The sequence below is a fragment of the Haemaphysalis longicornis genome, unplaced genomic scaffold, assembly GCF_048455015.1.
Source record: "Haemaphysalis longicornis isolate Haplotype H1 unplaced genomic scaffold, Haemaphysalis longicornis Haplotype H1 scaffold_75, whole genome shotgun sequence".
Taxonomy (NCBI): Eukaryota; Metazoa; Arthropoda; class Arachnida; order Ixodida; family Ixodidae; genus Haemaphysalis; species Haemaphysalis longicornis.
In genome coordinates, this window is record NW_027526434.1 from 197,004 (window position 1) to 211,772 (window position 14,769).

General features: G+C 48.8%; 1 protein-coding gene across 1 annotated transcript; it reads left to right on the forward strand.

Moving 5' to 3' along the window:
• The first annotated feature begins 87 nt into the window (after positions 1-87).
• Positions 88-14,386, forward strand: LOC144148058 (prolyl 4-hydroxylase subunit alpha-1-like). Its single transcript, XM_077679656.1, has 2 exons — positions 88-1,075; positions 13,892-14,386. The coding sequence occupies exons 1-2, from the start codon at positions 92-94 to the stop codon at positions 14,384-14,386; spliced, it is 1,479 nt and encodes a 492-aa protein (XP_077535782.1). The 5' UTR covers positions 88-91.
• The last annotated feature ends 383 nt before the right edge of the window (positions 14,387-14,769 follow it).

Here is a 14,769-nt window from a genome sequence, read left to right on the forward strand (position 1 = left end):
AGCCTAAACGCTGTCGTGGCTGGTTTTATTTCCGCCGATCCCGACGCCCCCATTCGCTGCATGCTCACATGTCAGCCAAGTGAAAAAGAAGATGCCTTCCGTTTGGCCCGAATTCTTTGTGCTCTGCTTGTATTTCGGAAGCGCTTCAACCGCGAATGACCTCTTCACGTCCACCGAACATTTGCAGGAACTGCTCGCAAGTGAATCCCTCACCCTGGAAGACGTCTCCTACCTTCTGCTGTGGGAGAAGGGGCGGTTGAGCAAAGCGAAACTGCTGCACACCGAATGGGAGATGGTCGCCGCTTCTCACACCGACCACGACGTCCTGAGCAAGTTTCTCTCGGCGAGTCGTTTCGGTGCCTTCTGGAGAGATGTTCTTGCCCAACGCTCGAATCCAGACGACAGTCCTTTGCGAAGTGACGTCCTGACGCCATCGTCTCGTCAGTGGTGGGCAACAGATCAGGACCTCAGCGGGGCGGCCGTTTCAATCTGCAAGCTTCAACAGGTCTACGACATACCGGTGACCAGGATGGCGGTCATGGCGTCCCCATTGATACCTGCTACTTCGCCAGACGTATTAGTTGACGTCGCCAGGGGCTGCTTCGTAAAAGGAAGGTTCGGCAACACTTCTGCCTGGCTTCAAGCTGCCCTCTTGAACGCGAAATCACGTGGCAGCACAAGGAGGAGACTGGCCCTGGGTGCCTCTTGGCTTGAAGCAAATGACAAGCGTCGACGAGCATTGATAAAAAAAGGGCTGCAGCCTTGGCATCCGGGGTCACCGTCCAGTGACGTTCGTTCCTACAAGTCGGTGTGTGTTAGCGGGGGTGACCTACGGCAGGCAAGGAAGGATCTAGTGTGTCGATCGTCTACCGATTCCGTGAATCCCCTGCTCAAGCTGACACCGCTTACACGGGAGCTGCTCTCGTTAGAGCCCCGCATCGTCCTTTTCCGGGACTTCCTGAGCCGATCGGAGGTGACGTTTATGCGGCACAAGTCGGTGAGGGCGCTGGATCGTGGCCGCCTTTACGTCAGTGACGAGCAGCCAGATGGTGTCAGTTGGGAACGAATTAGTAAGGTAAGCAAAATATTTTGCCCTTCTTACCATCTGCAGAACATTTTTATTTTCCGTAATAGCTCTGGTGCAAAGTAGAGTATAAAGGAGTACAGGGCACTTTACCATTATCGCCAAATGCTGCGGTTTTATTTCAAATGTATGTTTTATCTACGTACATACTGGTGCCATCATAAGTAATTGGAGCGCGTCAGCAGTGTCCGAGGCCTACCGGAGCGCCTTGTAGCTGCACGGCCAGAGCACCGGGTAGCTACACAGCGCTTTCATTTACACTATGCTGCACGGCTGTGTAAATGAAAGAATAAGAACGCGCATGCGCGCCTGCTGACAGCGATAGGCCATTTACAGCTCTCAAACCACTTTTTTTTAGCCTGACTTCGAGCATTGTTTGCAGCATACTGGTCTCGGTGGAGGCCCTGATAGCGGAGACGCATCTGGCAGCGTCTCGCAGAAGTTAGCTGCCGGAGGAGCGGCGAGCTATCAGAGGAATCGGCAGTGGGTTTTTCTTTCAAGTATTTTTAGGTGTGTACGCTATCAGTGCCATCACCGATACCAATATGCTGCGAGCAATGCTCGAAGCCAGGCTCAAAATTGGTTTGAGAGGTCCAGATCGGCTATCGTCGTCGGCAGGCGCGCATGCATTTGCTCGTCCTTTCAATTAACACCGGTGCAGCCACACGGCGCTCCGATACAGTTCAGGCACAGCTTCCATGCTGCAATTACTTATGACGGCACATTTACAATGTCATGAAAGGCGATGGTTGATGAAGAAGCCGTCGCTCGTTTGATTGGGACTGGGCGATTTGTCCACTTTTTTCCTTCTTGAGAAAACATTTTCGTTTCAACTGCTTGCATCACGAATGCAAAAAAATTGTTTTAAAATATTAAAGGCGACAATAAAAAACTAGGCATGATTGATTGAACGAGGTGATGACTTCTCACCAAAAATCTGATGCATCGATGTTGTAAGTACCCATCTATGGTGTAAGCGGAGGAAAGCGGCTTTTGAGTGTCGGCTATCGAGAGTATGGGACTAACAACAGTATTTTCGTTAGTCGTGAAACGAGAATAAAGCATGCATCCCAAGTAGCGAAAGTGTTTTGAAATGTATAGGCCTGCCTATGCGCACTCGCTCTGCACCGTATGCATGTTGTTTGAATGTCCTACTTGGTATGGTAGGAAGCGTGGTTGATCTCGCTACATCCAATTGTTCAGTCCAATTACAGCCCAATAGCAGCGCCACCCACTGGCGCTAGTACTCGTGTGTGCTGGAATTGCAGAAGTGTAGCTTGCGTGGCCAGTTGGTGTACTCGGACGTTTTGGGAAAAAAACAGCGAGAATACAACGAAGACACCTGGAAAGCCAAGACTTGTAGTCGGAGACATTTTAAGATGTTTTAAGTCATGGTATGACTCCTTGAAATGTTTCTTTACCTTCCTAGTTTTAAAGGGGACAACCTGGTTTTCCGGAATATTTTTTTTCAAACCAAGAACTCTTCAGTGTCAATTTGATTCAAGCCACTCTAAGTTGTTAAATAGAAGAAAAGCCCCAGTATTTTTCCAGAATTCGCTTGAGTAATACTGTGGCCTCAGCATTCCTCAGCAACCTCAGCATTCAGATTCTGAGGTCAAGTGGTGCAGGTTTTTCATCATCACTGCTAGTGGTATACATGTACATGCTGCGTGTCTGCATGTAAAGTTCAATAAGCGAAATCGAAGCGTGCTAGGTCGCAACAAAAAAAAAAAAGAGAAACGTTGAAGTAATGTGATGTTTTCACAAAATTTCACACAATACCAAAAATAATTGCCGGGAGGCATGCAGTACAAGTCGTGTTATCCCCTCCGGGTGGGCTATCAGGTCTCTATAGCTTGCACGTAGAAAGTGCTGAAAAAAAAACCGCTTGAAAAACAAGACTTTCCATTAAGTACGGAAGCAGTGCGACGCGTGTGACATGTGACCAGGAATATACCGACCAAAAGGGCCGATATTTGAGGGAGCGGTTACGCGAACACTGCACTTTGACCAACTCTCAAGGAACTGGTCATCTTGCCTTTCACGGTCGCTAGTGCAAGTGTGCGGCAAGTTTTGAAAATGTAACTATAAAATAAGAGGAAAGACCAAGAGCCGCGACGTCCGGGTGATATGGTGGTGGTTCTATTTACGAAGATGGCGATAGGGGGAAGACGAAGCAGATCGAGCAAGAGCTGCTTACGCGAATGCGGGCGCCGATGATGATGATCTCATCGGTGCAACGATAATGATGATCTATAAAGTCTTGACATCTGCGCCGCCCACTAACAAGCTGTGTTCAGCTGACGTCCCGTAGGTGCCTTAAGTTCATTTGCTCCAGTCGGGTACTCTGGGGCAATCGGTAGGCGAAGCTACAGCAGCGGCCTTCTTCGGAGCACAGGGCGGTAGAGTCTGTGCAGACGATGCAACCAGGCGGAGATTCGTAGGGCAGCTTCGGCGCTTTTGTACTCGGATGAGAGTTCCGCAACTTTCTTCGGCGCGGCCTGAAAAAAGTGTCTTGAGGGCTGGCGGTCCTTTCTCTTTCTCTGTAGTGTGGTAGTTCGATTGTTGCCAGATGGTTGCGAGCGAAAGGTGTCTGCCGTGTGCTGATTTCTTTAGAATAGGTTGTGTGCGCGCAGCGGGAGTTTTCTCAGGATATCTGTAAAAAATGTAGGTATCCCAATCTTCAGTTGGGTGCGTTGCTTGTCTGCTTATTACAAATATTTCTCGTTTGTCTTGCCGTTTCCCTTTCTGAGGGAAAGTGTCCACGAATTTATTATCCACACATACGGCACACGTGCCGCTGTTTGAGCACTAGGTGAGCAGACTATCTGAATCGGGGTCCTTTCCGGGAACTCTTGAAACGAACACAAATCCTGGTATCTTTTGACTGGACGTCACGTTCTTCCAACGAACCGGCCGTCTTCTCGCTTTCTGCTTGGGGTAGGACGTGTGACCGATGCGGAGTTCCTGTCGTCCAAGCTTCATTACGGTTTTTCAAATCATGTTGGACATAGCACCATTGAGTCAATGTAAAAAACTGAGCGAAGTTTGTCGATGAATGACTTTCTCAATTACCTCAGACTGTTCTGTTGGGTCGGATTTCTTGGTTTTCAGTCTATAGTATGTTTGGATCATTGTATCACAGATTTCGTCTTCGTAGTCAATGTTGGTGGCATAATCCTCATCCACGGAGTTAGTGTCGATGAACGGTTCAATTCTCTCATTTAACGACCTCAAGATAACTTCAGATTTCGTAACTAGCGCATGAAACTCTTCGATACATAGCAAACATTGTTAGTCAGTGTGGTGAACCCTAATGCCGCTTCTGCGTCTCGGCGTAGTTCTCAGGCACTGAACCGCACATCTTGTCTTCTTGTTTAAAGTTCATCAAGGCGGATCTCCCCCACAGGAATACTCTGTTAGGGCAATTCATCTTCCATTCCGCAAAGGGCTTTAGCGTGTACCTCATCTTTCACAAAATTAGTTTCTGAACCCATCTGACAGTCGTCAGAGGTGAGGCTTCATCGTCGTGTCATCGTCGTGTCATCACTTCCGCGGGTCTTCCCACCCCAGCGGTCCGTCGCCGGCATCCGGGGGTCTTCCTCCTTTCAATAGGCCAAAGTTAAGATAACTCTGAATTCCAGGAGGGCCTTCATCCCGGGTTTATCGGCACCATATAAAATAAGTGGAAGATCAAGGCCGCGAGGTCCGGGTGATATGGTGGTGGTTCTATTGACAAAGATGGCTGTTAAAGGAAGACGAAGCAGCTCGAGCAAGAGCTGCTCAAGCGAATGCGGGCGCCGATGATGATGATCTAATAGGTGCACGATGATGTTGATTGATTTGTTTATTGTAGGGTTTAACGCGCCTTCGCAACGCAGGCGATGAGGCGTGCCATAATGGAGGACGCCGGATTAATTTTGACCACTTGGGGAACTTTAACGTGCGCGGAAGCTCGTACACACGGGCGTTTTTGGTTTTCGCCTCACAAGAAAAACGGCCACCGAGACCGGGTATAGAACCCGACTCGTGCTAAGCAGCGCAACGCCTTAGCCACTTAGTTACCGCGGCGAGTGCGATGATGTTGATCTATAAAGTTTTAACAGTAAATATTCCCGACAAAGGCATAACGAAAAGGGAGACAGAGGTACTTGAAGCGTTTTATATGACAGAGCAACAAGAAACAAAGTGTGTTAGTGTACCTTCCGTTGGCTTCAGCGATATAGTGATTACAAGGATGATGTTTGTTGATTAGGGTGGTGCACTGAATCTGGAGTGTACTTTTGTGCTAAATGCTTTGGGCATGCGCAGAAGTTGGTTGATCGTAGGATGTATCATTCTTCTATAAAACGATCAGTTACTAGTGCAGCGTGAGCGTTGTTCTTTTTTGCCTCGCGTATGCGCTGCATTTTCATTGGTTTATTCAATCCGTGCAAAGTGCCCGTGAAGCTTAATTGCGAAAAAAGTAAAGCGTCTCACATACAACTTGCCCGGAAACATCAGTTTTCTAACGAGCAGACGCCCTTTCCCTGATGCAGAAGATGGCAGCATCCGGTCGCTCTAGATTGCAAATGGAAATCAAGAAAGAATACAAGCCGTTCCCCCAGTGCAGGTTCAGGAGCAGCGAAGCATACATAAAATGCACATCGTACACATGGTTATAGAATTGAGGAGCACAGACAGTTCGCGAGTTGGTGGTCATACCTGGTGGCGGAACAGCGCCTCCTTACAGAAATACAGAAGAAACGAACAGAAGGAGCCCTTTCCATGAGCCGAATTTGAAGAAAGCAACGCAAAATATTTTGCAAGGACGTATTTTCTCCGAAGAAGTGCTGTATTATCACTACATTTCTATTGATATTTCACGCTCATCCTATTTTTCTTCTGGTGTATTTGTTAACACCTGCGCTGGTTGGCCACCAAGATTGAGACTGAGTATTTCTACGTTCACGCCCAGAAATGACTGGGATAACACCAGAAAGAATTGCAATGCTGAGCTCTGCCGAATCTCTCACATTTGCAAATTCAATCAAATCTTTGCCGAAACATTGGGCCCCTACTGTGTCTGGAAGGCCATAGCTTGCTTGGCGTCTAATGCTTCTACGAAATAGAAGTTCGCTTTTAATGAAACAAATGCTGGTGGGTCCCAATATTAACTGCGCCAGTTCAGGCTGGAACTGCGAAATAATTCTGGAGATTTTAAACACAACACCTGAACCAGTGGCGACTGCCGAGCCACTTTCCGGCTACTCCTCTATGACGTCAGAGAATGTTGTTTGTGCGATTTACTGCCGCCGACGTGAGCCATCACCAAGGCATATAACTGGTGATCGCGCATGGTGAGGCCTACACTTCGTTTTGTTGGTATCGCATGAATGTCAACGTCTCTTATTGCTGGCACATCATACGTCTCTCCTGCCGATACTACGTCATTACAGCGCGACATTTGCACGTTTTTTCATATGTATTGTGTTTGTCCGGCTAAACACATTAACAGACGTCTTTCGCGCCTGGAACAAAGCTGAGTGAGTTACCAAGTGCCAGTTCATGCAAATTGAACAAAGTTATATTTTATCTTTATGGCACCTCATAAATGCGGTCTTCTCATAAACGCTGCAAAAAACAGAGTGAAAACGCAGCTCCTCATCTGCTGTTTATTGAACAACGCGCTGTGTAACACTGCCTGTCGCCCGAGGCGAAAATGGTGCAACGGCCATTCCCCTTCAGCTCTCCGAAGGCGGCGCTAGCCTTTGCGTGAGGTCCAGTGGAGGGCGTAACACAAGCAGAAAGATTGGACACGGGAGCGCTGCTTTGGGGCAACTACAAGAAACGATCAGCAAGGCACGCCAAGGCTTCGCGAGGTGGTGCTTCGATAGTTTGAAAAATAAGCAGCCTGAAAAATACAGGGCCTTTATTAAAAATTTAAGCCGTTCCACTCAATATGAAACATCTCGAAAGTGCAGAGCAGTGATTCGCCTTAATGGACTGTAGCGCCGTTATGCGCTCAATGCTACATCCCAATGCAATTGAAATTTCCCGCCTTCGCAGTGATGGCGCGCCCCTTGCCTGAAACTGCGCCAGGGGCAGTTCTGTTCGTTTAGCTGCACTCTAAGTGATCGCCTTGTCGTCGTACCTCTCTCGCTCTACCCAAGTGAAATAACAGAACGTTCTATTGTAGCGCTGTCGTCGCTGCGTAACCTAGAGGCTTCGAAAGCTAAGCAGTGTATTAGCCATAAGCGTTCCAAACTCGCGAGACTCTGGCGCTTGTCCTTCACCTCCCCGTTGCTTAGTGCAAAGAAAACTGTAGGTACATTTGAGGCAAAAAACTAGTAATTAAATGACAGCGCCCGCATTCTTCTAGATAGAAACACTGGTTGGGTTGGTTTTTATGATAGTAAGCGAAAAAAGCGGCTGCGCAAAAAAAAAATGTGGCGTTCAAAATGAGGCAGAAAGTTTTCAGCTGCGCAGGCAAAAAATTGCACGTTCAAAATGATGCAAAACAGCTCCAAGATTCCACGTTAAAGCAAGCACAGAAACAACAGAACTGCCTCTGGCAGTTTCAGGCAGGGGGCGCGAGAGCACTGCGAAGGCTGGATATTCGAATTGCACGGGGTGGTAGCAGTGAGCGAATAACGACGGTACCACCCGTTATGGCGAGTCACTGCTCTGCAGTTACGACTGGTTTCCCATTGAGTGGAACGGCTTTAATTTTTCTCGGTACCAGTCTCTTGCAGATACGTTCTAATCGAGCCCCCGCCATTCGAATGATAGCTGTCTAGCGTAATAATTTTAGGGACGTTATCGTCTGAGTACTAACGAACATTTTAGGTTGCAGTCAGCGCTATTGTACAAGGGGCTCGTGCAATTCTCCAATTGGAGGCGTAACATCGTAACGAGTGGATGCAGCAGAACCCCAGGTTACGCCAGCGGTCATAGCGAGGCAAAATAGATCTCACTTTCCCGCGGCGTAAGCACATTGCATGCAAGCAGAAGTGGAGAAGGGGTGCTTAGGATTTAAGAGAGACTTAAACGTGCGAAGAAGGCCCAGTTCGACGCTAGTGAAACAGAACACAGATCCTGGCTCGTCAATGGTGTCTTGGGTACTACAGTTTAGCATTTTTGCATCGACCGTTTGCATAATCCGAATGAATTGAGGTTTGCGATTTCCTCGATTCAGTTGGGTTGTTGCGCGCACTTTGAAATGTACAGAGCGCACAGCTGTACAACGGCCTCCACATAACCCGCGTTTTAAACAAAACTTCGCAGACAATATTTTCTTTCCGTCCTAGGAATTTCGTGTTGCGCCCGGTTACCTCTTCCCTCCGTTTTTCTTTTTTTCTCGCTTACTTGCAGCGTCTGTGCATTATCACCCAGTCACCGGATCTCAGAAATCAGTTAACTATAATTTGACAAACTCCAATTATCATAGGTGGGGACTTTAATGCGAAAAGTAATACGTGGTGGTATGACTCTACGCATGGTCGGTGCTCCTGCCTTGAGGGTGCCGTTGACGATTGTCGTCTATCTCTACTTAATCACCCTACGTTAGCCGCACGCGTGGGTCTTTATCCCGGGCAGAAAATCACTTCGCCTGACCTAACCATTGTCACAAGAGGAGTGATTTACACGTATAGCCCGTATACCACCTCTTGGTTTAGTGATCAGTATCCAATTCTCCTCACTTTCTTAGGTAAGTGCTTCCGCACTCGTCAATGTCTTTCGCACATTGATCGGCAAACTTTTCGAACCGCCGTTTGTATCCTCCAGAATGAAACCATACCGGAATTCACTACTGCCATACGCTCTGAAAGAGCACACGCTACAGAGGAACTTTGATCCGACTCTTCAAAACCTGCACTGGCCGCTGATCTTACCAACCCTTGGAAGCGCGTGCAAGCCCTCACCATTCGCTATCTCAGCAATGGCAAACGTCACCGAGACGTGATTCGGATTCGTCGCAAGTACCAAATCATCTGACAATACCACCACTCCGTTTCCAACGAGCTTTGGCATAGTCTCTGTGTTAAGCTCGGTAAACAAAGAGGAATTTCCAAGCTGTGGAGCATGTTTCGGCGCTTGTAGTGCAGGCTCAAGAGAAAACCTACGCCATTCGCGTCACTCACTCTCCGGGGCCACCGGCGGACGTACAAGATCGGCTGATAACGACATTTTTCTCTCAAGCCTATCGTAGCCCCACCCTCCGCTGCCGGTCATCCCGGTTCCGGATGTGGATACGCATATCGACGTCCCATTTACCATGGGCGAGTTTACAGCAGCTCTTCACCAGCGCAAACCTCTCTCTACCCCTGGTCATGATGGCATGACATGGCAGCACCTGCGTAACTTAATGAGTCTCCACTTTTACTTCGGCTAAGCATAATTATAAGCTACTGGGGCTCTGGTGACTTTCCGGACGAACTCAAACTGACACTGGTTCATCCAATACCGAAGCCGAACAAAGACCCTTCTGTGCTGAGTAACCTCCGGCCTATTTCTCTTACACCAAACATCTGTAAACTCATTGAACGTCTGATCAACAACCGCCTGCAGCATTAGTTAAACCTGGATGTAACGGAGTTTACAAAAGTTAGCAACTTTTCGTTCCTTCCTGGTTTTCGTTGCATGCAGGTTTAGAGTTGAGGCTCACGGGAATGAAGATGAAACGAAGCCGAAATCGTAGACAACAGTGACTGCGATCTCATCCTTCGTGTACTTATTTCACCGCGAAAAATTGGGTGATTCGCGCCTCCTGCTTTGGCACGAGCTTAGGCACTCCACGGCACTCTAACGAAGGGAAGAAGGGAAGTCACTTACCTACGTATTTTCAAACATAACTTAAGTATCACTTTTGCCTTTTGACACTTTTCAGCGGCTTAATGCGTTACAAGAACCAAACTTATGATGAAAGGATTGCCTTTTTGCGAACACGATGCTCTTTACTGCACTCGATCCATTGTTGAGAGACTGCTAGCTGGGATAATATACCAGGCGGCTACATTCTCCTTTCTCGCCAGCGGAGACGGTATTTAAAAGTGCGCGCTTTTTTGGAAAAAACACAACTTGTCGTTTTCTAGTAGCAGCACTCATCACCGACGAAGCGATACCACAGATAGAAGGGGAGGCGCGCAACCACACGCCGGCAGGACGGCCTAGCACCTCAAAACTTAACCGCACTCACACGTGCAAACGCATGGTAGTTTGCGGTACGGGCGAAAACAAAACGTCAAGGGTAGTTACTCTTGGGAGCTGGTGTAGGGTCAGGCTAAACAAGCAAAACGAGAAGTGCCTGCTGTGTTAGCCACGGGATGGTGCTAGCCCCTTCGTTCATAATCATCATAATCATCATCACCATCACCATCATCATCATCGTCGTCGTCATCATCATAACCGTCATCATCATGGTGCATTTCTTGTTTATGCGATCCCAGACGTATTCATTGCTTCTGGCTTGCTACGGTAGTTCTAGTATTCTCTAAATTTTTTGATTTCTCTGGTAGATTTTCGAGTAAAAGGGCAGAAAACAATGACCGCAGCGAAGTTGTTTCGGTCAACACCGACCGCAAACACACGGGCTTCAATCAGGCTGCATTCGGGAATTGAAGAACTTAGTTAAATCCGGCAATTCGTTACATAGAGGTTTGTTATATACAGTTTTAGCTGTATTTGAAATATGCACACCCGTGGTTCCGTCCGCCCCAGACTGACTTCTGTCCTTACTACCGTGCTCACGATTGCTTTTGGCTACTTCGACGAGTTCTGAACCGTACGTGACAAGCTGGCAATCCAGATTATGTCCTCACTTTCGACTTGCGTGTAGTCTTTCATTATGTTACTCAGGCAGCAATCCTTGAATAGTTTGATATAGGCTTTCCAAGCCACGGAACCCAAAACTGGGTTCGCAGTTGTCTATCAAATCGACCGATTCGGCTCCACAGCACGCATCCAGGACGGACCCCCAGGACCTTTTATCTAGATAGGGGCGTTTCGCAGTGTTCTGTCCTTGAACCCGAACTTTTCAATTTGGCCAATGCACGCGTTGCCCGAAACCTAGAACGGGACCCTGCGGCTCGTTTTGCTATCTATGCTGACCACCAAACAGTGTGGGTTGAGACCAGCGACTACGACTGCCTGTAGGACATTGCTACGAAATTGCAGGCATCGGTGAACAGCCCTCTTTCAACTACACTTGCAACTCACGGCCTTGAATTAGCACCCCAGAAGCCCGAATTTATACTGGACCACGGCCACCACCAACCACCCACAAATAGGCATCATACAATTTACATCGGCGACACACCTATTTCCTCCCGCTGCGGTCGTATTCACTTGCTCGGCATCCCCCTCGTCAGCCGCAACAACGCTCGACGGTGGATAAGTCACGTGAGTTAAAATTGGTAGCCAATGCTGCACTTAATCTCTCGTCTCTCAAACAAATTTGTCGGTGCTCACCAATCGGCTACTCTCACGCTCGGTCGGGCGGTAGCGGTCGGTCGTCTCACTTACGGCGCTCCGGCCAACAATCCACTATCGACTCATAAGAAACATTTAGTGATACATTATCTGGCCAAGCTCCGCACCATAACTTGACTTCCCAGGCATACTCACATCAATTCTCTTGAACCGGCTGCTCCTGTGCCTCTCATGGAAGAGCTCCTCACGGAAGCCCTAGGACAACATGATATTCGGCGGACATTAACGCCACAGGGGGCTGCAGTCTCCGCTTGGGACTTGCGTGTTCTTTCGACACTTCCGTCCGCCTCACCCCCGCCACCCCCTTGGTCACTCCATCCTGTCACAGTGGCCAATCAACGAACTGGTATACCCCGTACCCGACCAGTTGCCCGTGAGAACGCCCTTCATGGCTTTCTTGGACAAAATGTCCAGATGAAGACATTTACACGGACGCCAGCCTCTGGCCTTCCCATATGGGTATGGCCCGGCGCTGCCTAGCTCGGCCGGACCTGGACGTCTCTGTCATTCGGCCAGGACATAGCTCGTCTCACCTGGAAGCGGACCTTCTGAGCATCCTCAGCGCAGTGAATCACTTGACGTACAGTAGCGCAATGCCACCCCATCCACGTTTTCGGATCTTCACGGATTCCGATCAAGCACTTCTAGAACTTCGGAAGTCATTCATAGATCCCCCGATTCTAAACGAAAAACAACACATGTTTGCCATTCTGGCTCGCAATATGACCACTGCCCGTTTGGCATGGGTGCCGGGTCAAACAGACCCACATGGGGGAAGCAGGCTGCACACGATGCAACAACCAAGTATCTGGCTAGTACCTCTCCCCTGGACGACGGTGCGTCGCGCGCATCTCCTGACCCTCGCCTTCAACTGAACCACGCACGCCATGCTCGGAAGGTACCCTGTGCGCCCGTTACACCCCCTGGCTACTTGGCTCTGGCTCCTCCGATGCGTCGCTTTGCGGAAATCTTCATCAAAAACTATTGCTAAAGCCACCCTTACACCCCACTTGATGAGAAAATGGATTCACCCGGCAAGATCTCCACTTTTTTACTGCCCTGCTTTCAAACATCAGTGTTCGCCAACCTCAACGACTTCATCTGGCACTGCGCCGCATTTTCTTTGTACTGCGCTGTATTCATCTACGATTTGCCACGTGATGCCTCTCAAGACAAACCCCCCTTGGAGACCCTAATTTTCTCACAGCCCTCAGGGTGTTCGGCCGAGAGAGTGGTCTCTCAAAATTTGTGTAAACCGGGAACTACCCCGGTCGTAGTAGCTGACTTGACTTGACTCATAGGATCCCAACCCTAGCGTGGCTCTGCTGAGGTCATTGATCTCGACCTTCTCTCTATGACGTTCTCTTCCATGACGTTCAAGGACCCATTCTTTGGGCTACTCGGCTACTCCTTATGCCTCTTCCCCCTCTTCTTGCGTTTCAGTTGCACGGCCTTCCCTTTGAAATAGAGCATCAAAACAACAACTTACTATCATAAAAACCAAACCAACCAGCATTCCTAACTAAATGAACGTATGTTTTGCTTAAAATGTTCTTTCCTTCTTTGAGGTAAACAACGGGGAGGTGTATGACAAGTGCCAGCGGTTAACTAGTTTCGAACGCTTATGACTATATAAACCACCTGGCTTGGCTTGCGACGCCTCTGGGTTACACCGCTACGACGAAACGCCTTGCGGCGCTCCTTGGTCTGCGGCCGAGCTAGGACGGCAACGCGAGCTACAAAAGTGCTCTGCAATTAAAATGCACAAAAAGCTATATACGACCTCGCTGAAAACCTCGGCCGCTGTACCAGGCTGTAGTGTGCGATTGGATTGCTTTTGTCCCGCGAGGGGTTCATTGTCGGGAACAGTAACTCGCGTCACCATACGCGAATGCAGCCTCACCCAAAGCAAGCCTGCAGATGTTTGCAATGCGGCCGGTAGCGTTTACTGCACTGTCTAACAAGGCTGGAGCTGCTATTGAGCGATGTGTTCGATTCTGCGAATCACGCGGCCACTCAGGAGGTACCGGCTACGTCGTTTGCACGCTGCATGCACTCTACACGTGTCGCCGCAGCCTCCAGAGCCGCTGTTTTGCGCAAGTGCGAAGCCAGAAATTTGAATTGGGGTGAACAATACTTTCGGGTCAATCAGAGAAGTAAGGAAGCCTGAAAGCCCCGTTGTGCCTACGTTAAAACGGGAACGCTCCAATGGGGCACTAATAAGAGCTACTTAGTGAGGCTTTTTCAAAAATGTGTGTAGGGAAGATAAGTCGCTCTTGAGGCATCCTCACTCAGGTAAGGAGTAGTGCAATATTTTTTGGCTGTTGTGCTTCGCAGGTGGCCTGGCTGTCGGACACTGAAAACGACGTTCTCCAGAGGATTTCTCGTCGAATAGCCGCCGCCACGAACCTCTCCCTGGAGTCGGCTGAGGACTATCAGGTGTCCAACTACGGCCTCGGGGGCCACTACACGCCCCATTTGGATTCGGCTTACTTGAACGACGTTGCCGACAACCTTCATCAGGAACGAGGCAACAGGCTGGCCACCATGCTGTTCTTCCTTTCCGATGTCACGGTAGGGGGTGCCACGGCATTCGTCGAGTTGGGAATCGCAGTAAAGCCGCGTGCCGGCGACGCCCTGTTCTGGTTCGACGTTGAGCCTTACGAGGGAACCGACTTCCCTAGGGACTTCTCTTACTGGCACCAAAAGAGGTCACCCGATAGCAAAACGCTGCACGTTGGGTGCCCTGTATTGAGGGGGTCCAAGTGGATCGCCACCAAGTGGATTCGTGAGAAGGACAACATCGTGGTTAACTACGACTTTCCGGATTGAGGGAGGCACTATCGTAATAAAAATCGTGTACTGTTATAATTCAGTATGCTTGCTTTGGGTGCTGTTACCAATGCTTATTCCCGCGATTGTATGAAATATATGTTGAACATTGAGCAATGAAGACAGCAAAAAGGCCATTTTCTGCGTGATGCAAGACATTTTATTTCCATACCAAATTCTGCTAGGAAAATATCTAAAGAGTAATCATTGTTGTCAATAGGAACGCCGGCCTGAGAAGGTCGACACGCAATCGTGGCACCTCTACTATGCTCCAGGATAATGTCTTGTAACACACTATTAATCCTAGAGGTCCTATATAGAATTTGTAGCACAAAAAATTGTCTTGTACCCAACTACACCTAAAATAACGCATCGAAGTAACA

Bases quoted from the DNA above. Each gene is read 5' to 3' on its own strand.
- LOC144148058 (XM_077679656.1), top strand. From the start codon at position 92: ATGCCTTCCGTTTGGCCCGAATTCTTTGTGCTCTGCTTGTATTTCGGA. The intron at 1,076-13,891 runs GTAAGCAAAATA...TGTGCTTCGCAG, and splicing joins GTTGGGAACGAATTAGTAAG to GTGGCCTGGCTGTCGGACAC.